This window comes from Eremothecium sinecaudum, chromosome V (assembly GCF_001548555.1).
Source record: "Eremothecium sinecaudum strain ATCC 58844 chromosome V, complete sequence".
Classification (NCBI taxonomy): Eukaryota; Fungi; Ascomycota; class Saccharomycetes; order Saccharomycetales; family Saccharomycetaceae; genus Eremothecium; species Eremothecium sinecaudum.
In genome coordinates, this window is record NC_030896.1 from 285,244 (window position 1) to 305,316 (window position 20,073).

At 39.5% G+C, this 20,073-nt stretch overlaps 10 protein-coding genes across 10 annotated transcripts; 4 read left to right on the forward strand and 6 right to left on the reverse strand.

Moving 5' to 3' along the window:
• Nucleotides 1-152: 152 nt before the first annotated feature.
• On the forward strand, nt 153-3,224 carry CIN1 (Cin1p; the record flags this gene model as incomplete). The annotated part of the gene is made up of 1 exon (XM_018132655.1): nt 153-3,224. The coding sequence occupies one exon, from the start codon at nt 153-155 to the stop codon at nt 3,222-3,224; it is 3,072 nt and encodes a 1,023-aa protein (XP_017988064.1).
• A 535-nt stretch (nt 3,225-3,759) lies between these two features.
• On the forward strand, nt 3,760-6,177 carry COG6 (Golgi transport complex subunit COG6; the record flags this gene model as incomplete). The annotated part of the gene is made up of 1 exon (XM_018132654.1): nt 3,760-6,177. One exon carries the CDS (start codon nt 3,760-3,762, stop codon nt 6,175-6,177), a length of 2,418 nt encoding a protein of 805 aa, XP_017988065.1.
• Nucleotides 6,178-6,215: 38 nt separating this feature from the next.
• On the reverse strand, nt 6,216-7,493 carry DPH1 (2-(3-amino-3-carboxypropyl)histidine synthase; the record flags this gene model as incomplete). Its single annotated transcript, XM_018132653.1, has 1 exon — nt 6,216-7,493. The coding sequence occupies one exon, from the start codon at nt 7,491-7,493 to the stop codon at nt 6,216-6,218; it is 1,278 nt and encodes a 425-aa protein (XP_017988066.1).
• Nucleotides 7,494-7,704: 211 nt separating this feature from the next.
• Nucleotides 7,705-9,180, forward strand: SHQ1 (Hsp90 cochaperone SHQ1; the record flags this gene model as incomplete). Its single annotated transcript, XM_018132652.1, has 1 exon — nt 7,705-9,180. One exon carries the CDS (start codon nt 7,705-7,707, stop codon nt 9,178-9,180), a length of 1,476 nt encoding a protein of 491 aa, XP_017988067.1.
• Nucleotides 9,181-9,258: 78 nt separating this feature from the next.
• BOP3 (Bop3p) lies at nt 9,259-10,176 on the reverse strand (the record flags this gene model as incomplete). The annotated part of the gene is made up of 1 exon (XM_018132651.1): nt 9,259-10,176. One exon carries the CDS (start codon nt 10,174-10,176, stop codon nt 9,259-9,261), a length of 918 nt encoding a protein of 305 aa, XP_017988068.1.
• A 676-nt stretch (nt 10,177-10,852) lies between these two features.
• On the reverse strand, nt 10,853-11,452 carry YIP3 (Yip3p; the record flags this gene model as incomplete). Its single annotated transcript, XM_018132650.1, has 2 exons — nt 10,853-11,359; nt 11,429-11,452. 2 exons carry the CDS (start codon nt 11,450-11,452, stop codon nt 10,853-10,855), a joined length of 531 nt encoding a protein of 176 aa, XP_017988069.1.
• Nucleotides 11,453-11,704: 252 nt separating this feature from the next.
• On the reverse strand, nt 11,705-13,597 carry LAP2 (bifunctional aminopeptidase/epoxide hydrolase; the record flags this gene model as incomplete). The annotated part of the gene is made up of 1 exon (XM_018132649.1): nt 11,705-13,597. The coding sequence occupies one exon, from the start codon at nt 13,595-13,597 to the stop codon at nt 11,705-11,707; it is 1,893 nt and encodes a 630-aa protein (XP_017988070.1).
• A 967-nt stretch (nt 13,598-14,564) lies between these two features.
• AW171_hschr53008 (SLM1 family PH domain-containing protein) lies at nt 14,565-16,397 on the forward strand (the record flags this gene model as incomplete). The annotated part of the gene is made up of 1 exon (XM_018132648.1): nt 14,565-16,397. The coding sequence occupies one exon, from the start codon at nt 14,565-14,567 to the stop codon at nt 16,395-16,397; it is 1,833 nt and encodes a 610-aa protein (XP_017988071.1).
• Nucleotides 16,398-16,747: 350 nt separating this feature from the next.
• ALG11 (alpha-1,2-mannosyltransferase ALG11) lies at nt 16,748-18,463 on the reverse strand (the record flags this gene model as incomplete). Its single annotated transcript, XM_018132647.1, has 1 exon — nt 16,748-18,463. One exon carries the CDS (start codon nt 18,461-18,463, stop codon nt 16,748-16,750), a length of 1,716 nt encoding a protein of 571 aa, XP_017988072.1.
• A 219-nt stretch (nt 18,464-18,682) lies between these two features.
• MOB1 (Mob1p) lies at nt 18,683-19,668 on the reverse strand (the record flags this gene model as incomplete). The annotated part of the gene is made up of 2 exons (XM_018132646.1): nt 18,683-19,535; nt 19,649-19,668. The coding sequence occupies 2 exons, from the start codon at nt 19,666-19,668 to the stop codon at nt 18,683-18,685; spliced, it is 873 nt and encodes a 290-aa protein (XP_017988073.1).
• Nucleotides 19,669-20,073: the final 405 nt, after the last annotated feature.

The window sequence follows — 20,073 nt, forward strand, 5'->3', positions numbered from 1 at the left end:
TCCCATTATAAGCCAGCCAATTGCTGCATTTAAGTCGTCATCAATATAATTATTGATATCACGTGACCGATACGTTCTAAAAACTCGAGTGATTCTATTACTGTCCCTTCGTGGATCCATTGAATAAAGTAGCCTTAAAACAGCAAGCGGCTATGAACGCTTTGGATGTTAGTGAACTTCTATCTTTGATAGATAATGGGGTCAAAGATCTTGCGTCCAGTGAGCGAACTATTCAAGCAATTAATGAGTTTCAATCCGACCCACTTGTACTAGATAACAGATTACCGGACTATATTGCCGATTTGACTAGAGGCGTGTTGGAAAAGTCGAGTGAAGAGCAGTATGCTATCAGCGAAATATTCTATAACTTTTGCAAGGTATGCACCTGGAAAAAAGTTCGAAGGCAGTTAAATCCAGATATATACCATTTACCGACGGTTTTAGGCTTACTGAAAGAAGAGCATAATTCTGAGAAGCATTGGAAATTCCACTACTTATGTTTAATATGGCTGAGTTTACTGTCAATGTCTCCTTTTAAGCTTGAGAATGGACCTGAGGTTTACGAAGTTGCAAATACCTTTCAGTCGTCTCCATTATTTAAACCAGTTATTAGTTCAATACATTCTGAACTTTTCATTAGAAATAAGGAGTTATTTTGGGAACACCTAGCAGCTGGTGATATTGAAATTACAGCCTTAAGAATGATGCTCAAACACCTGGCTGCATCTAGTTTGCAAGTCCAAATAGAATTCATTACTGAGGAATTTCTGAACGAAATTGTACATAAGGTTGTGAATGAGCATTTTGATACAGAGGAACAGGGAATCGAAGTGATAAAAATGCTACCTAAGTTATGTCATTTACAACTAGGAAGGGGTAATTGGGACTCTGTTGAAGAGCTGATTTCTTTCTTCTTTATGCATATTGGTCGACCTTTCACAGAATTTCGGTACAAATTAGCTAGGAATCTTGGGAAGATCGTCAACAGCATTAATAAGTATGATCCTAATTTATCTCTAGAGTTGGTAGAATCTGTTTTGAATGATACTGTTGAATTAATTGACAACCAAGCCTCAGATGCAATTGACATTGACATGTTGCATAGTTATCTACTAATCCTTGCTGAACTTGCAAGATTCAAGTTATTACAGAAAGAGCATTTGCAATTAATCAATGATAAAGTGATTCCGAGAACAATTTCATTTCAGCAACTCCGGATGTCTAGCATCATGGGACAACGTATAAGAGATGCTACTAATTACATTTGCTGGTCAATTGCAAGAAATGTGACTGATATACCGCATGATATTAATAGATCTCTTACATTCTCACTCCTAATGAACTCAATGACAGATTACGATCATGTGATTAGAAGATCATCTAGTGCAGCTTTACAGGAGTTAATTGGTAGACATGGATTTAGAATAATGAACCATGCTATAATAGTCAAAATTGTCGAATTACCGGTGTCAAATCTAAGCAATTGCTTTGAAGAAAACCTGATAAATATTATTAATGGTTTTGGAGCCGAGCCAGAATGCATTGGTTTTATTCTGGATTGGTTACTGAATATTACTATTCTTCAGAACTACCACATCCCAACTGTTAAACATGCATGCAAAACCTTCTCCAAGGTATATACCCATAAAGGAGAGTATAAAGATATTGTAAAAAAGAGAATACTGGATTTTGGTATTAGAGCTAAAGTAGATGCCTTTAACGGAAGCAAATTTATATACCTTTTCAACACACTACCAGTTGAGGTTCAAGAAAAGGAAGGTTTAACATTATCTGTTCAGTGCTTTGGCCGCCTTCTCGAAAATAAGGTGACAGCTACAGGATCTGCTATTCAGGAATTTAAAATACTATGCTACTTGAAATTTGTTGCCCAATATCCGGACTATGTCTTTGATGAGGAAGCGGTTACTTACCTTTTTCAACTAATTAGGATTATCCAAGACACAGACCAGGACTTCGAAGAAATAGGTAAGCTGTACAATACTTTGATAGCAGCAGCATCGGCTAAAGGTGATACAATGTTTAAGGATGCCTCCTCCAAGTCTTTGTTCTGGGAGACATTCTATAAATTTGTTAGATTTAACAATACATTGTCATGCTCGGCACTTCCCAATGTCAGCCCCTCCATGTTTAAGCAATGTTTCTACCAATTGGTGCCTAGCATGGACTGCAACTCTAAAGCGACATTGATTGATACAGTGAGAGAGGACATCTCGAAGGTTAAGTCAATGGACCTTCTTTATGATATATTAGATTTACTTGATGACTATACAATAACAGAGAGGGGAGATGTTGGCCGGATAGTCAGGACTAGCGTAGCAAGACTTATTCAAAAGCACTTATCACAGTTCACAACGGACCCAAAAATGAAAGAAAAGTGTTCCAATAAATTGCTACGACTAATTGGCGAAACCCAGGATGAACTAAAACAATTGAGTTTCACTATCCTGAAAACAATGTACAATACCTCATACGATGATGATTTAGGATCTTTTAATGCCAACATATTACAATTTTATCACTCAAACTTCAAAGGAAATCGTGAATTTTGGAAGGGATACATCATGTCTGCAGGTGCAATTCATTCCACTGATAAACAGATAACGTCGGCTATTGATGAGTTTTTGAGATATTATGCTACCTTAACAGAAGAAGAACAATTAGAGCTAACAAACGAGCTCATTAGGATAGTGCCTTCAGCAAAAGAACTGCAGGATATTAAAGCCAATGGAATCAAGCAAAGCATACTAGGCGGAACTTCAAGAGAGATAACAAAGCAAACTATAACAATGGTCACTTTCTGGCATAGAATTTTCGAGTCAGGGATTAAAATTCACCCTCAGTTCAATTTTAAAGGTGTGTTTGCGAAGTTTTACAACTTACAACTGAGCAAGCAATCATCCTCATTACGACTAGCTATTATCCGAATATTTCCATTACTGTCCAGCTCTCATAGCTTGAACACCAAAGATAGAGTAGCATCGATAGAATTCACCAATACCGTCCTCAAGACATTATGGAAGATGACAACTGCCATCAAAACTCCTGGAGCCCTCAGTACTTTACAGTGCACTGCGTTGAATTCAATAGCTGTAATTTTGTTAGAACATGAAAAAGCAGAGCTTGCTAAAAAACTACTTTCTAACACTGTAGGGACCAAACCAGATCTCAATGGCCTTGAGGTCAAAGAACTACTCATTGCCTAAAAGTATTATCATGTATCCGAAATCTTCCAAATTATTCATTTATTCCCCATTACAATTCACACGCTCTAATAATGTTATTGGTCACCTATTAAAAGCATAGAATCACAACTCGAACCATATACAGAGCTTTCAAAGGAATTCATAAGTAGTAATACATTGTAACCATTAACATTATTAGTTGCAGTATATGAGGTACTAATTTTATACTAAAAGTTACAAAACAATCACAACAAAAAAGGCTGCAGTTAAAATTCACTCATCTAGGTGGATATGAACCTTCAATTATAGATTTAGAACTCTTAAATATTAAGAAAAGAAGATTTACCATGCTCATTATGCCATATACTCGAATTTAACATATCGTTTATAGTGCTTTTACATGAATCTCATAAAATGAAAATGTATAGTAGATGTATTAAGGTACTGAATATTCAATTCTTAAACGGTGATCAAATATCTACTTTATATCATTAAAAGTCCCATCATCATCATATAATAACCTACCAGATCCCTTACAAATTCAAGACTATCTTAAATGGATTTTTTAGAGTATCAGACTTTTAACGTTGGCATTCCCGTAGAGGACGAGATAAATGTACTCCCAGAGCCAGCTTCTAGTTTACCACTCATACCATCGACACCAACTTTGAGTTCTGGTGGTAACTTCTCCTCAAACGAAGTCTTCAATCTACCAGATTTAGAAAATGCTAAATTTGCTAATGATGCAGTTTCACTTAATGACAGAATGCAGAAATATGCAGCCAGGTCGATCGAATTACTGCCCCGGAATGCGGCTCCGCTCCCAACTACGACAGAAAACGGACTAGAAACTCAGCAGACGGATTTTAATCAATTGCTGAAAACTCCTCAAGTTACTAATTCTGTTTTGACAAAGAGGTTATCACGAGTTTTAAGTGATGTCAATCATCCCAACTACCAGTTGGATCTGAGATTAAGGAAAGCGCTTTCAATATTACAGGAAAATCAGCATGTATGGGGCATTGATTCAGAAAACTTGATAAAAAGTGAATTTATTGGCTCTTTGGCAAGAAAGTCATTCAAGTCCGATATTGAACGTCAGTTACTTGACGACCATTTAACTGTGTTGGAGCATTTTCAACCGATAGCGAGAAGAATTAAGAGGTACGCAAACCCAGTCAAAAATATCCTAGATTTAGGCAATAAGGTTGTTGCAATACAGAAATCAAATGAAGACTCCTTAACTTCAGACCCACAGGTGGATAGTTTGAGAAAGCAGTTGGAAAATCTTAAACTGAAGAGAAAAATACTCATCGGAATACGTGATAATATGACATTAAATCAGGTTGAAGATGAACAACTTTCATCTGGAGTCATTGATGATCAATATTTCAAACTTATTAATAAACTAATGGCCATCAAAGAGCGTGCAACTTATTTAATCAGCTTGAGCAATCCGATGGCAGGAAAAGCGCTGTTAGAAAAGGTTAACAACTATCTCCAATACGCTAATAAACGCATATATAACTACCTCATGGATTTCCTTTACGAATATGAATCTATGTCAAAGACATTTGGAGAGCGCAACCTTGAATCTAAGGATTCAACACTAGGAGTATTCCAGGACTGTCTCATATATTTATCAAACGACCTCAAGTATTTTAACGATTTCTTGGCCGCCGTTGTAAGTCTAAGATCAAAAAAGTTATTTGAGGAATTCCTGTCCCAATTTGATATCGAGAATAAAAAATCAAAGCCAATTATCTTATCTGCACATGATCCAGCCAGATACTTAGGTGATGTTTTAGCATATGTACATTCGGTAATTGCTAATGAAGCGGACTTCCTGAAGTCTTTGTTTACTCTTCAGCATAAAGAACTTCAAGACAAACCAAAGTCTATATTACAGGAAAATGGTCAATTCTTTGAAAACCTGGATACAAAAGTGTTAAATGATATCATAAATTCATTATCAAATCCCACTCGAATTCGATTGGAGCAAACTGTGAGGTTTGAGGAAGACGCCCTGATAAATTTTGATATGATGCAGTTGCTGGAGTTGTATCAAATGATGTTTATGAAGCATGGCCTCGATAATGAAGGAAAATTGGTCAAAGTACTAAAAGATCTAGCTGCTCTTGCAAAAAGTAGGATAGTTTCATTTTACAGCGATTTTCTTGATGGTGCCGCCAAGGAAGCGCAACCTACTACCGAATTACTACCCCCAAGTTGGATCGTTGATTACATATCCTACCTATGTGATTTGTTTGATCGTATAGAGCACACCACTGCCCAGGCTGATATTTTAAATGAGGAATTCTTTGACAAATTAGTGCTGCAGCCTTGCAAAACAACCTTTTTCAGACAAGCTGAATCTTGGTTTCCACTTGCAAAGAAAAATCTCATAGCAAAGTTTAACCTTACCATTTTAAAAGCTAATACTTTTGACATGATAGTCTCACGATTGGTTCCTTATCATAACACCATATTTTCTGAAGCATATGCCCATGACACATACGACAGCTTAAATAATATGCTGGAAACTTTAGTGACTCAATTAAATGAGGTACAGACAAGATTGTTATTTGAATCAACAGGAATGATATTATATTATAATCTGTTCAACATGATTTTCCCTGTTTCTTCAGTGCAGGACCAGTTAGACTATGACATGTACACTTCAGTCATCGAAAATCCCATTATGAACTTGGATACAATTGAGAAAGCTGTTCAATATAAACTGAAAGAGTACCTTCCTCAAGCATTAATGGATGTACAGGAAATCTATCTTTTCAATTTAACTTCTCCTAAGATTGCAAATTCCGTTGCATCAACTGCATTCACGACGTTTGCGAAATTCTACTCAGTGTTCCGTAACGTACTCTTCTTACTCTTCCCAAACGACGAGGATAGAATAAAATCTATACTATCCTATTCAGAGGATGATGTTAATATGCTTTTGGGTATCAACTAGACTATATAGTACAACACTAAAATAAATAATTATCTATTTTACACAACTACGTCATCATGAGAAGGAACTTTCCCACGTCCATAGCCATTGACTTCGTAATAATCCATGGGATAATACTTTTGAGTAAACATACGATCAAAATCTAACATAACATTTGTTTCATATGGCGTAAGTAATGGTACATTAAAAGCGTAGCCCCAGTCAATTGATAACCTTGGGCACGCTACTTGAACAAATACATCAATATGATCAAACATTGCGAGTTTTTGAGGGAATATTTCACTTAGAATGACTTTTACAACTGTTTTACCTGCAGCTTTCAACTTCTTCTCCAAATTCTCTACTGTAGCTAGATTTCCTTGCCTTCCCAAGGCGCCTAAGATTAATCCAAATACCTTCCCATTTTTTGCTATCTCGATAGCATTAGATCTTACATCAACAAGCTGCTTCTGATCATAGCGCTCTCTAGTAAATTTTCTACTATATGGATCATAACGGAAAGCCGGAATATTTGGGTTATGAATCATAGCACTTTCAAGGTGAAATCTTCCGTCACCGACATAAACCATCGCGTCGTATTGCTTCTCGTCTAATCTCTTAGATGTACAACCCAAAACTTCACCTTTAGACAATGGCTTAATCTGAGGTGTCGTTATATAAAGCATGTGTTCTTCTGAGTTGGAAAGCTTATCCTGAATGCTATGAATAGTTGGGTTGAATTGGATAGTTCCGAAAGCAGCTAGTCTGCTACCTTTTGGAAAGTTCTTTTGTAGGGTTTTAATCAAATGCAATTCATCAATAGCTATTGTAACAAAGATGTATAAAACCTTGATTTTAGTAACATCTATTGAAACTAAGCATGAGTGAGCATAATGGACTATAAAATCACAACCCAAAGATCTAGCCGTATAATCATCAATACAACACGCGCCATAAGAAACATCACCCATGACAATCGTTTCACATTCACAGAACTGCTCTAAGATGTCACTTATCACCAACGAATAAATCAGCAGACCTTCTGGCATTTGTAAAGCAACTCTTTTCGCATTGTGCTTACGAATATTCCATACGGTTTTATGTATTTCAAAATTATAGTTCGAGGGAAGTAGCTTAATAGCTTCATTTAATTCTTCATCATCCAAAATCTCCTGAGGTACTTGGTTTACAGTTCTATGGGTATTAACCTTGGACCTAACCTTACGAACAACTTCTGTAGTGGATTCCGATGATGTATTACTGGACGTCTGACGACTGGAAGCAACACCAACGAATCTTCTTTTTGGTACTTTAGTGGGAGTATCAAACTGGCTCATATTACAATAATCAGCGCATATATTATAATTCAATGAACTGTTACTTACATTCACTATATAATTAGTAATTTTAAGAGCTCATTGCTCTAATTTTTCACTTCAGATGTTTTAATATGAAAAATTCAGAGAAGCGATGAGCTTCACAAGTTGTAAATAACAAACTCTAAAAGGTGAGTTATTTTGCGCATATATTGCTGTTTTTGATTTGGAAATGCTGACTCCTAAATTTACTTTAAGTCAGGATGATGAATTTGTATATTTGACTATTAATATTTCCAATATTAGGTTTAATGCACCAGGTCTCGAAATATCCGTAGAGGGAAATTTATTTGTATTCCACCTTTTGCCATATTATCTAAGACTAAGGCTTCCCCACGAGCTCTGCGATGATGAAAGATGTACTGCTGAATATAAATCCACCGAAGAATGTATTTTTATTAAACTACCCAAGCTTATTAAGGGCGAATTCTTCGAGGATTTGGACATTCCGTCGAAATTACTGGCTCGAAAAGGTGAAATTCTACTTGCTGATAAAATATCCGAGGTTAATGATGGTCTGGGTAAGCGTTCTGCACCTTTGATTCATGAAATCGGAGGTACAACTAAGAATACCGAAGACAATTTGAAAACTGGCGAAGAATATGACTGGGAGATGAAGCAAGAGATGCCCTCTGAATCGATAGATGGACTTGTGGGTGAAAAGTATGGATTCAATAACAACTATAATGGCATTATAGGTGTTTCTCTTTCCAATGGGAACGACATTAATGAGCTAGATGACCCAGAGAACACTTCTCAAAGTGATCGAGTACAAGAAAGAATTAGGAAGGAGAACCTAAAATTTGATCCGGAGTACTATATTTCTGAATATATGACTTGTAAATATGGCTCAGGAGAAGATCTGGAAATTAACGGCATCAAGACACTACTGAAGTTTATTCCTCCTCTAGCGAAGGAATATCTTAAATGGTACAAGCACGCAGAAAACAAAGATGCAGTTATGCCAGTCGAGTTTTCTGAAACTGAGCAAGAGCAGATGCAAAATAATCTACCAAGAAAGAACTATCTTGTAGATGATGTAAGACCGCTATACTTTACAGTGCTTTCGCTGCTCTTTGCCTACAATTTTGAACAAGCCGAGAATGAAGGTGTTCATAACAGTGAATCAGCGTGGACAATTGGAAAACTTACACCACAGATATCATGCTTGGATCAGAAACTTCTTCCAGATGATGTTGCTGGTCATTTTTCGATGATTAAAGCTATTGTCGTCACTGGAATAAGAAGAGCGTTAAGTTACCCACTTCATCGTAATTACGAGCTCTCCCTGAAGTGCTGGACATACGTCTACTATATCCTCCGTGGCGGAAAGAGGCTGGCGCTGCGCGCATTGCTCGATATTCATGAACAATTCCGGTACCATGATGTTTACTATGTATACAATAAGATTTTACTGGACGATTTGTGTTCGTGGTTCTCATCATTTGCTAGCGAGAATCTATTACGCTCACTAGCGGTTGAATTGAAAAAAGAGCTCGATTCTTTACAGAAGAAGGAGATTAACTTCGATTGCATATCTGGTGTTGATGAGGAGAATGGTGAACTAACATGGGAAAATTTATCGCTAGAAGAAATGGAGTCTTTAACAGAGGGTGAATATCTTGCCTCGCAGGAAACAGAGCATTAAGTTTAATATAACGGTTACCTTTATAATCACAGTATCGTCCAAATAGTATCCATTAGTACATACAAGATGACAGTTTATTTAACCACTCAATATATTATCCAACGAAGACGGATTCTTCTTTGGAGTAGCTTCACCGCTACGTCCACTACATGTTTTTTGGTCATCTGAATCTGTGTCGCAGTTTGCAGTAGGAGTTTCAGGCTTCTTTGTCGTAGATACAGTGAGTGAGGACTCTACTCTAGAAGCCTTCGAGTAACTGTAGCCCGCTTCGTTTACAACATTTAGGTCAATTACACCAAAACTTGATGCAGATATCGATCTCCTGTGCTTCTTAATACCTCCCTGCACCGCAGGCGGCTTGTTAGAGTGCGTATTATATGAATGCCAGGAGCCAAAGTTTAATATAGTGTTAAAAGGTTTCTTCTGATCTGCATTTGCGGAATCAGACTTGGAAAAAGGCTTGGGCTGAAACCTCAGAGATGGAAGTGAAAAGTTCCTCTTATGACTCTTAGTATGGTCAAGTGGGTTCGAAGACGAATTAGATCCGGGATAACCCGGAAGTAAGCTGGGTAGTTCGTGTTCATGTTCTGTCTCCTGAATCACTTCGGATGTCTCATTGAGCGCAGCAACCGCAGCTGCTCCAATCCTGGCAGGCGAATGCGTCCTCTTGGTAATATTTGAATTCATATTTGGGTTCATATTTGGATTCATATTAGGATTGATATTCTGCTGACTACCAGTCCTTGGCACATTACTCTCCGAATGCCTCATAGTCATCCCTGACTGCTCTGGCGGGAACCTATAGTCATTGGAAACTGCTCCACCAACAGAGCCCATCGCAGCCACATTCCCATGGGTATTCATACATACATGTCCTCCACACCCAGGCACAACTCTATTCAGGAGCGACTCAGATCTCAACTCGCAATTGCTTCCACCACTAAACAATAATGGCACTAGATTTCCAGGAACCTGTGCTTCAGCAGCAGCCTTCATCAGATCCAGCGATCTGTTAACGTATTCCAGCCTATAATACTGCTGTTTAGTGCGTTCCTGCTCCAATCGAAGATTCAGGGCATGAAGCAAAGATGCCTCGCTATAAGGCCAGTCGGAGTTGCAGTCCCCCAATAAGTTCTCCACCCATGATGCAGACCTTTTGTGACCGTTTGCACTCGATCTGGGATTTTCAGTTTGTTCCAACAGTTTAAAGGTATATATTTATCTTCGGCAGGGCCTTTATTCCTTTAATTATCCTGTAATTATAGATCCAGGTCTCGAATATCGCCTTGAGTATCGCCTCTAATATCGCCTTAACCAACTAAAATAGGAATAAACAAGTAATATTCTTGCAGAAACAGTGCAATATTGATCCTAACCAACAAATATTAGCGAAAGGAACGATTTATATGATTTCTAACCACCGAATATGGAATTTACTGGTTTGTTTATGAATGCTTGTTCCTACATGAACGCGACATAAAGCTTAAAAAATTGACTGCGAGAGCTTCTTAATGTCAATTAAAGCTTAATAACACATAGTTAAAAAAGGTATTCAGAATCTTTCGGTTGGATTATGAATCGTATACTGCAATTTTGCATATGTCTCTATATATGTCGATTATGTAGTTTGGTTCACAGCGATGCAAAGTTACAACGACGCGGCCAACGTCCTTTAAACAGTCTCTTCTTCGAATACCGACTCAATTGGCTTCTCCATAAAGGATGCATGGGAGAATACAATTACCGCGGAGAGACCTATGAGCCACATCAATGTTGAGATTGGGGAAGCAAAGAACCCGAGTGGAATAGTAATAAATAGTAACCCTGTGTATAGCTGTGAAGTAGTGATGGGTCCGAATGGAGTATTGAGGTCGGCACCTTGTAATCTATTAATGCCCATGACACCGACAACGGCGACTAGAAGGACAAAGGACAATAGCAGGTTTGTTAAGAGAGTGTAGATGAACAAAACCAGGATAATAGCGATGTAGTTTGTAGAAAAGTGTCTCAAGTTGTAAGATACCCTAGATTGGACCTCGCCGAAGTTCTGAGGCTTTGATATCTTTTTGATGTTTAGAAACTCTTGAGGAGGGCGCAGAGTTGACAACCTTGATTGGAAGTTTGTGAATTCGCTTCTAATATTATCAATTGAGAGACGTTCGGCCATTTGTGCACCTTGCTGCCACGCAACATGTTAGTAAGGAGCATAAGAGGGAGTTTAAGTGACGAGAAGGTAATAGTAACATACGGAAAGCTGACTGATGTAGTTCATTTCGGTGTTACAGGGTATTTAAAAGATATTCGTTATGCGGTTTTGTTTTGGTGAAGAATTGAACTTATCTAGATTTAAAAATAAGCACTAAAGACTTTCGTGGTTCTAGTAAAAAAAAAAAAAATTTGGAGCTTGCAAAGTAGAGCAAATAGCAGCTCATCTGCTGTTTATATAGGATGATAAATAATGCTTCATTAGATGGTATAGATTTTTGGACTAGATATGGATGATCTTGCAAGACTAGCGCAGTCTTCAGGTCGTTTTTGTTGTCTGCAAGACGACGTCGACGCGTGCTTTACAGATGGGATGGTAAAACTCCTTATGCTGGTTGAAAGTTTCAATAGCAAGGTGCCTATCCTTTTGATTCAAGAGTCGGTACAACGGAACGACGTATTTCATTCTGCCGACCTTGCCGAGCCAGTCGGCAGCTTTTTGATAGCTGGACTTGACTTCGGCAGTTACCTGGAATACCAGGTTTCTATAGATAATCTCTGGGTTCTGCGACTTGAATATCTTGTCTTCATAGATGTTAACGAAGGCCTCTGTAGCAATAGGATGTTTCTTCCAGGCGAACGTTGGGTTGCAGCCGGCATTACTCTGGGTTATGATGTTTAGGAACATCATGAGCTGCATCGGGTTGAAAGACTCGATGTCGCTTTTAGAAAACTCGGAGGTAAATTGACTGGCCTGATCGAACTCGGCAACTTTGGCGAACCAGCGGTCGGCAAGTTTAGTAACTTCGTCTGCCAACGTGGATTTGAACTCAGAGTCTGGTGGCATGCCTGGAGTGAATAACCAGGCTTTCCAGTCAATCGCATCTAGCACCTCGCGCTTGTCACTGAAGAACTCGAACAAGGTGTCTAAGAACTGCCAAGTATCCAAGGACTTTTTGGCATACTTTGCGAAGTAGTGCTTGATGAAAGGGTCGAAAACCTCTTTGCCGCCCAACTTTGTTTCCAAGTGGTACAAGAAACAGGAACCCTTGATGTAGGGAGTGAGGTTCATCACATCATCCGCATTCATTTCAGCTGTGAATTGTCTCACTAGAACGGTGGCTTCGGGAGGTTCATCACTATTTACAAGCTCGAGATAGTCAGTGTTACCAAACATGTAGCCCAAGAGTCTGGTTTGTTCTCCATGAACAGCTCCGATGATCCTTTTCTCTAGATACACGGTCCAACCCTCATTCAACCATACATGGCCCCAGTTTGCGTTAGTCACTAAGTTTCCTGACCAGGAGTGAGCTAGTTCGTGAGCAATGACGTCGTTGTTCGATTTGTCGTGTGCGATCAACGTTGGCGTAGCGAAGGTTATGTTAGGATTCTCCATACCACCGTATGGATAGGAGCTAGGGTTAATCAAGATGTTGTAGGTTCCCCACTCGTACTCGAATATAATATCTTCCGCGGTTTTGATGAAGTTCTCCACATCCTCCGAAAACTCGTCTTGGCAGTCCTTAATGATGTAGGGTTCAGAGTACACCTTAGAGCGTGGACCAATCTCAGCTGATACGAGGTCTCCCGACGCAAACCCCGTTAAGTAGCTGCAAATTGGGATCTTCTGCTCAAACTTATAGACACCACCTTCACCGGAACCCTCAGTTTCCACACCAGCAAACACCACTGGGTATGGAGATCTGATGTTAGCAGTCATCTGAGATTTCACAACAGGGGTATCAAAACATGGCATAAAGCATCTCGCATACGTAGTCTCGAGCTGATTGAAGACAAACGGCTTACCAGAAGTCTGCTTCTCGTCCAACCATTGTAGAGCAGTGCCTTCATTCTTAGTGTTAAACTGTACTGACAATTTAAACTCGTCTGGTAGTCTCTTACCAACCGGTTTCACAATCAATTGTTTCCCGAGGAAATGCAGCTCTGGTTTCAATTCAATTTCCGCATTTTCGCCATCAATTGTAGCCCCGTGGACGTCCAGACACGCAGTATCCAAGCGTACTTCTTCAGCATCAGTAACACGCCTCAATTCAAACGTCACATGCCCACTGACTTCGCGTTTCTCAAAATCAACATCCAAATCTAGGGTCGTATGCTTGATCTGGAAATCCTTGTAATTGGACTGGGTTGAGAGATCTGCCTCCGGAGATTCCGCAGGCCTCTTTTCTTCGAGTACAGAGGGGAGTTTCATTGTTGGTTGCTAACTTGGCACTAATTACCTTTCTTCCGAACGTCAAGTTAGTCGCCTTCTACCGCTCGTTTTTTCCCGTTATATATCGCGAATAACTCCAACCTGGAAAGCAGATCAATTCAACATAACCGATTAAGACCACAGTAGTATCTAGTCGTCTCGGCACCATGCCCTGCAACATTCCAAGACCCTTCTCAAGCTCGCCCTCTCGGCACGCGATTTACTGTGTTTCAGGTCTTCTTCGTGTGCCGTGACACGCCCCTAGCCGCTTACGTCCCCGCGGCACCGATCGAGCGGCCGCACGCCAACACGCCACAGGTGCCAGCTCCGCCTCTTCAGTCGCCACCACAACGTCTTCAGCACAGCTCCCCGGAAGCCAAACTGTGCTGATGCTACACGTCCACCGCCTGGCCGGGTAACCCTCCCTTGATGCTGCCGCCCTTGTATGGGCCGGGTAACCCTGTCAATCTCCTACCACAGAGTGCTCAGAATCACGCCTGCTTACCCTTTCCGGCATATCTCCTATCTGTCCCTATCTTAGATAGACTTAATTTGCCACAAAAACGCAGCGCCAGCCCCCTTATGGTCCTCTAGCACCTGTCTCCTTACTCTTAGATCTACTCTATCTACCGGTGTTGCTACACATGCATCATCTCTCTTATATATAAATATATATATATATATATATATATACTGAACTACTTTAATGGTAGTCGCAAGCCCTCCCTAAAAATTGGACCCCAAATCTCCCCCCCCCCCCTGTTTACCCACTTTGTTTATAAAGCTGTTTTCTATTACATGGAAGCTATACTATTTCCAGGATTTTAAACCTATAACGCAAAAAAATACAGCCCAGTAAATTTACACGCTATTAATAATAACAAAGCATGTAGATTGAATTTTATGCGAAAAAAGACACAAAAACACTAAAGAAAGGGGTTAAAGCTTAATCATAATAAGTTGTGGGATGTCTTATAACAACACATCATTGCAAGAATATACCGAAATGCATAGTCCGTATATAGGCTCTCCAAGAGTCTCTTCTACTGGAAAGCAATATTCTGCAACGGCGGCTTATTCCGTAAATGGTGTTGTAAATGATAACACATTCAGTGTTAGTTTACTTGATGATTCGTTCAATACACAAAAAGGGAATGCTAATGTAAGGACTCTAGAAAGCCTTACGCAACATCAGAGAAATACTTCTACTTTGAGTAGTCAAAGTACAAATACAAGCATGAGTAAAGCGAGGAATGCTTTACAACGGCAAAGGATACCACATCAGGCGGATTCAAGTTCTCCGCTGGTAACACTGCTTCCGATTGATGCTAATCCGACAGAAGTTTTGGCGGCTAGGTTTGCTTCCTGGAGAGTGGTTATTAAGGCGATTATAGTATATTTGACTGAAAGTGCGTCAATTCAAGATGAACTGGTTAGGCAGCACCTACGTCTCTCACACGCGGTTAATTTTCCCTTTTTTGCAGTTGAAAACGTGCACCAGCCTAATTCGCCGGAGGAGAAGGCGATCCAGCAGTTCTTTATGCCCCTGGGGAACGGTTCCGTTCAGGATTTACCCACGGTGTTAACCAGTTATCACTCGCAACTTGCTTCAGCCGCGTCCAAGGCTTCGAAGGAGTTGACAAATGATGTTATTCCGAGGCTACTGGATATGCGAAGGGACTTGTTGGTGAAGATCAAGGAAATCAAGTCTTTGCAGAGTGACTTTAAAAATTCGTGCGGTAAGGAAGCCGCAGAAACCAAGCAGCTAATGAGGTCATTTCATGAGGCTGTGGAACAGGCGCGGTATGGTACGCCTAAGAATGACCCGTATTTGGCTAGGATAATGTTGGACAAACAAATTAAGAGACAGATAAACGAAGAGAACTTTCTCCACGAGGCCTTTAACAATTTGCAGGCTTCCGGGAAAGAATTGGAGAAAGTGGTAGTGATGGAAATTCAAAATGCATTAACAATATACGCCAAAATAATAGGCAAGGAGGCGCAACTAGTATTTGATACTGTTATAAACAAGTTGGACACTGGGTTTTTCAGCAAAGAGCCCACATTTGAGTGGGACAATTTTCTACGGAGGGATCCGAACTTTATTGATCCGGGTATGCCTATGAGACAACTAAAGGATGTTACCTACAAACACCAATATGATCCTCTGACGTATAAGGTACTTTGTGGGTTTTTGGAAAGGCGCTCTAAGTTCCTAAAATCTTATTCCAAGGGATTCTATATATTAACGCTGTCGTTTCTACATGAATTTAAGACCTGTGACCGCAAGAAGGATCTTGCTCCCGTTATGTCGTTGTCGTTGAGCGATTGCACTGTCGCTGAGCATTCGAAGGAAGATTCTGCGGACTTTAAATTCATCCTTCATGCAAAACAAAACGGCATTATCCATAGGGGACACAATTGGGTCTTCAGAGTTGATTCATACCATAATATGATGGAATGGTTCAACTGTATAAAAAAATTAACTACGGTAACCAGTCCGACAGAAAAAGCAAGGTGGGTTACCGAATACCTGTGTCTGGACAATGGTAAGAAGCCCAAAAGGCATTCCATATTACGTGATAACTTATCCACCACCACGCATAACAGCTCTAACTTTGAGTCACCTAGTAACGGCCAGTCTGTTCCTGCCCTAGACGGCAATACTAATACAAATACAGCTCTGTCCAGTCCAGGAACGAGCTCATTACTGGAGCAGACGGACGAAACAGCAATTCAAATACCCAACTCAACCAAAGCGGAGCGTTTGAATATTGCGTCTCTAAAGCCGTTAAAGTAGTAAGCGATTACAGGGACAATTTCGTTTCTCAAGCTCAGTAAATACACATATTACGTTAGTTTCATTGGTTAATGAAGATTTGTAATTGTTCAACCAAATGGATATATTAAGGCCACTGTACCTCGGAGAAGAAATTGATATTTAGATGAGCATATGAAGGCGTGATAGAGTCATGAGGTAGATATAACTTTTTAAGTGCAATAGATATTCATTTGGTAAGATATCGACTCCAGGGTTCAGTTATCTTTTTAATTTTTTTGTTTCATATACATGACTCAAGATATAAATCTTTCTATTGCATATAACAACAGTTTTTATGAGTGAACTTCTTCTCAAATTGTCTCAATTATTTACTGCTCGATGGGATACTTTTGAACTAGTACACGAACCTCGTCCAAAACATGTGTCCATTCTTCTGAAAATTTTGAGTCTGAAAACTTATGCAATACACATAGCCTGCTTCTTGTTGCGACACCTATTTTCTCTTTGTCTGATAGTTTATCTACAAGGACTAGCAACTCATCTAATGATGGGAATGACGTAGAATCGGTATGGCGATAATCTGGGTCACTTTTATCCTTAAAGAAGAAACCAGTTCTGTTTTCTTTGTTAGCAACAGTTGCCTGTGTGTTGGTGTCAACATCCCATGGTACCGCAATGTCTAACAATGGCCCTGCAGATGCGTGGGCAAGTGTTATTAGACCAGAGGCCGCATACTCAACGATTGCAATGCCGAAATGCTCGTTCCACATAGCATTTATGCCAAATGATGATTCTCTTAGATACCGCTTGACCTGTTCATAATTACAATCAACCTGAAAAGATAATCTAAACGTTGGAATCTGTAGTTCCACATATGCAATATGCTCTAATCTGCTAATGTAATCTTTATCTTCTTGACCCCTGGTTGATCCGACTAAGACGAGTTTCATGTCAGACGAAGGTGCACTCCTGAGGAACTTAGCAAACGACCGTATAATTAACTCATGGCGCTTCTCGGGCCTAAATTGGGCAACAACTACAGCCTGATGCTTTCTTTCCCATTTATCGGAACTTTCTTTTAACTCAAAACTTTCAGTTGAACATGGCGGATAAATAATTTTAATGGAAGGATGCGATTGCCAAATGGCTTTGATATGATTGTTAGTCCATGTCGAATTCGTTGCAACTATATCAACAGACGATTCCAGCCACTTGTAGCAACTCATGAAAAGCTTCCAATAGACATATTTCGCCATTATACTGAAATTTGTCTTGAAACCATACATATTGCGTAATTTATTTATCATGTCGGTAGAGATCACCGGATAGTGGGTGTATGAGACAACTGGTATATTAAGAAATCCTTTGACAAAAGGGTAAGCAAAAGGATAGCCCATTGTGTCACACCATACATCTGGAGGACAATTGATTGCTGCCTCGGTAGCTAGGACTATCGAACCAATAGCCTGGCCAATTAATGTAAAGTAAGGCCAGTTAGCGCTATCAACCCATTTGCGCTTTTCTAGGTAAATAAAGGCTATTCTTTTCGGATCCAAATTGTAACCAAAGGTATAAATTACTTTTTTTAGTATATCTTCAGCATTAGTGTCCTTATCTCCTGTGTATATTAGTGCTATATTATCAGCAGAGTTCTGTAAAGTGGTTTCAACAGCTTTCCATAACACTTTTTCACCACCACCTCCAGCATTACAATAAGGGTGGAAGAACCCAAACAATACTTTGGAAGTCTTTTCGCTTCTTTCTAAGAATTTTTTTATATTAGATCTTTCCGCGTTTGCAATCTTGATTCTATTACCATGCTCTTTGTTAGAGTATTCGCCAGGTTCTTCAGCAGCCAATAATAGCTTTCTTCTAACAGCACCATTCTTCCACGAAAAATCAAGTACTGGCGTTTTATTCCCATCAGAACCTGTACTTAATACTGCCTTTTTGATGCGGATCTTGTAGTTTGATGGTGGAATTATAAAGAACTGTACAACACTTCGAACCAATACTTTAAAGTAAAGCGCGCAAACAACAACAGATAGTCCGCTGAGAAGCACCGTGTTCCAGAATACAGACATTGCTAGATCTGTGCGATATAATCCCGAATTATACCTTACTCAGAGAACAACTGTATTTCTTGTGCTAAATAATGTGGTAGTTTGCGAAGTTGATGAAGTTGGTTTTTTTACTTAAACATGTTAACCTGATCTATAATAAGTGTACAACCAAGTTTAACGATATAAAACTATAAGAATGTATGGATTGGAAACAGTTACGTATCGAGGTATCGAATATGCTTATCTATCCTTAAATTCTTCAACTAATTCGAGGAGTGGACCGTAGTCTGAAGCTTTTAGCATATGAAACTCCTCTGAAAACAGGCAGAAATGCCTAAAACTAGTATTAAGGACCGTTTGTAAATTCAATTCTAAGATCTCGTTGAAATGATGGCAATATATGTGTGCATAGACTCTAAATAGTCTTTTCAATATTGGCTTCGCCATTTTATCTTTGAAGCCTGTTTTAAAAGGTGCTGTAGTCTTGGCAGGGAATAAGTCTTCACTATCGAACTGCTGCTGGCACCAATTCATGAGATGCTCAACGTATTTTGGAGCTGACACGGAAACAGGAGGTGATCCAGGGTATACATTCCATAAATATTCATATTCATTGGTAGCAATCATCCTGGGGCACGACTGGGGCGAGCAAAACTCCGTGATTGACCCGTATAGCATGTTGATCTGATTGTAAAAGTCGACACAATGCAAAGCTATCCATTCGTCAACATTTTCACCCTTTGGCAGTTTAACAGCTTGGTTTAGTACACCTTCTGAGCCTAATGTTGTTTCAACAATTTGTTTGATATCTTTATGGGACGTTACGATCGTTCCTGGAGTTTGAACCACATATGGAATCTGGTGGGACGGTGTATAGTTGAAATCTGTTAGCGGATGAGAAACCGCTGACTTCTTTGGCGTTGTGAATAAAGAATTTGCACTTCCTTGACCACCATTGGGGGATGATAATGTTTGTGCTCCTACAATTGTACCTGTAGTTGGACCACTGCTAAATTGACTATAATCTTTTTGCTTGGCCGTATTCCACTTGAATCCTCTAGTGGAACGAATTGTCTGTCCTGGACTTAGATGACTATAAATTAGTTAAAAGTTAGTATTAATGGTCGATGGTAATCTTTTAAAGATAGCTGAATTTAATTATTCTGTTGCAGCCTTAATTAATCAAACCATGATCAGTATACATACAAATTCTGAAGGAATGACATCTTTCTAGTTTTTTGCTGAATTTACTCGCTAGGGGCAGTCACAACTTTCTAGCTGTATTACCACTACCTTTCGTTCTGCCAAATGCTATTTGGTGTTTATCTTACGGGAGTCTTGTGTTAGGTGAAGAAGAAGATATATGTTTCACGAGCTGAGAAGGAGGCGGATACTGCATTAGAATATATAACATTATACTAAAGAACCTACTTATTACGAATGACAGAACATCTATGGCAACAATTCACAGCAGGAATTGGATAGGGGCACTGGCTAAGAGATCCCGACGTTTCTATGCGGTCTGAATCTATGCTTTTGAGTTCTGTTCTGTGTGTTTCAAGCATACAAAACGGAAGATCACGATCTCGGCACGTGCTTTTCACGTGCTCGATATGTGAGTAGAGAATGGA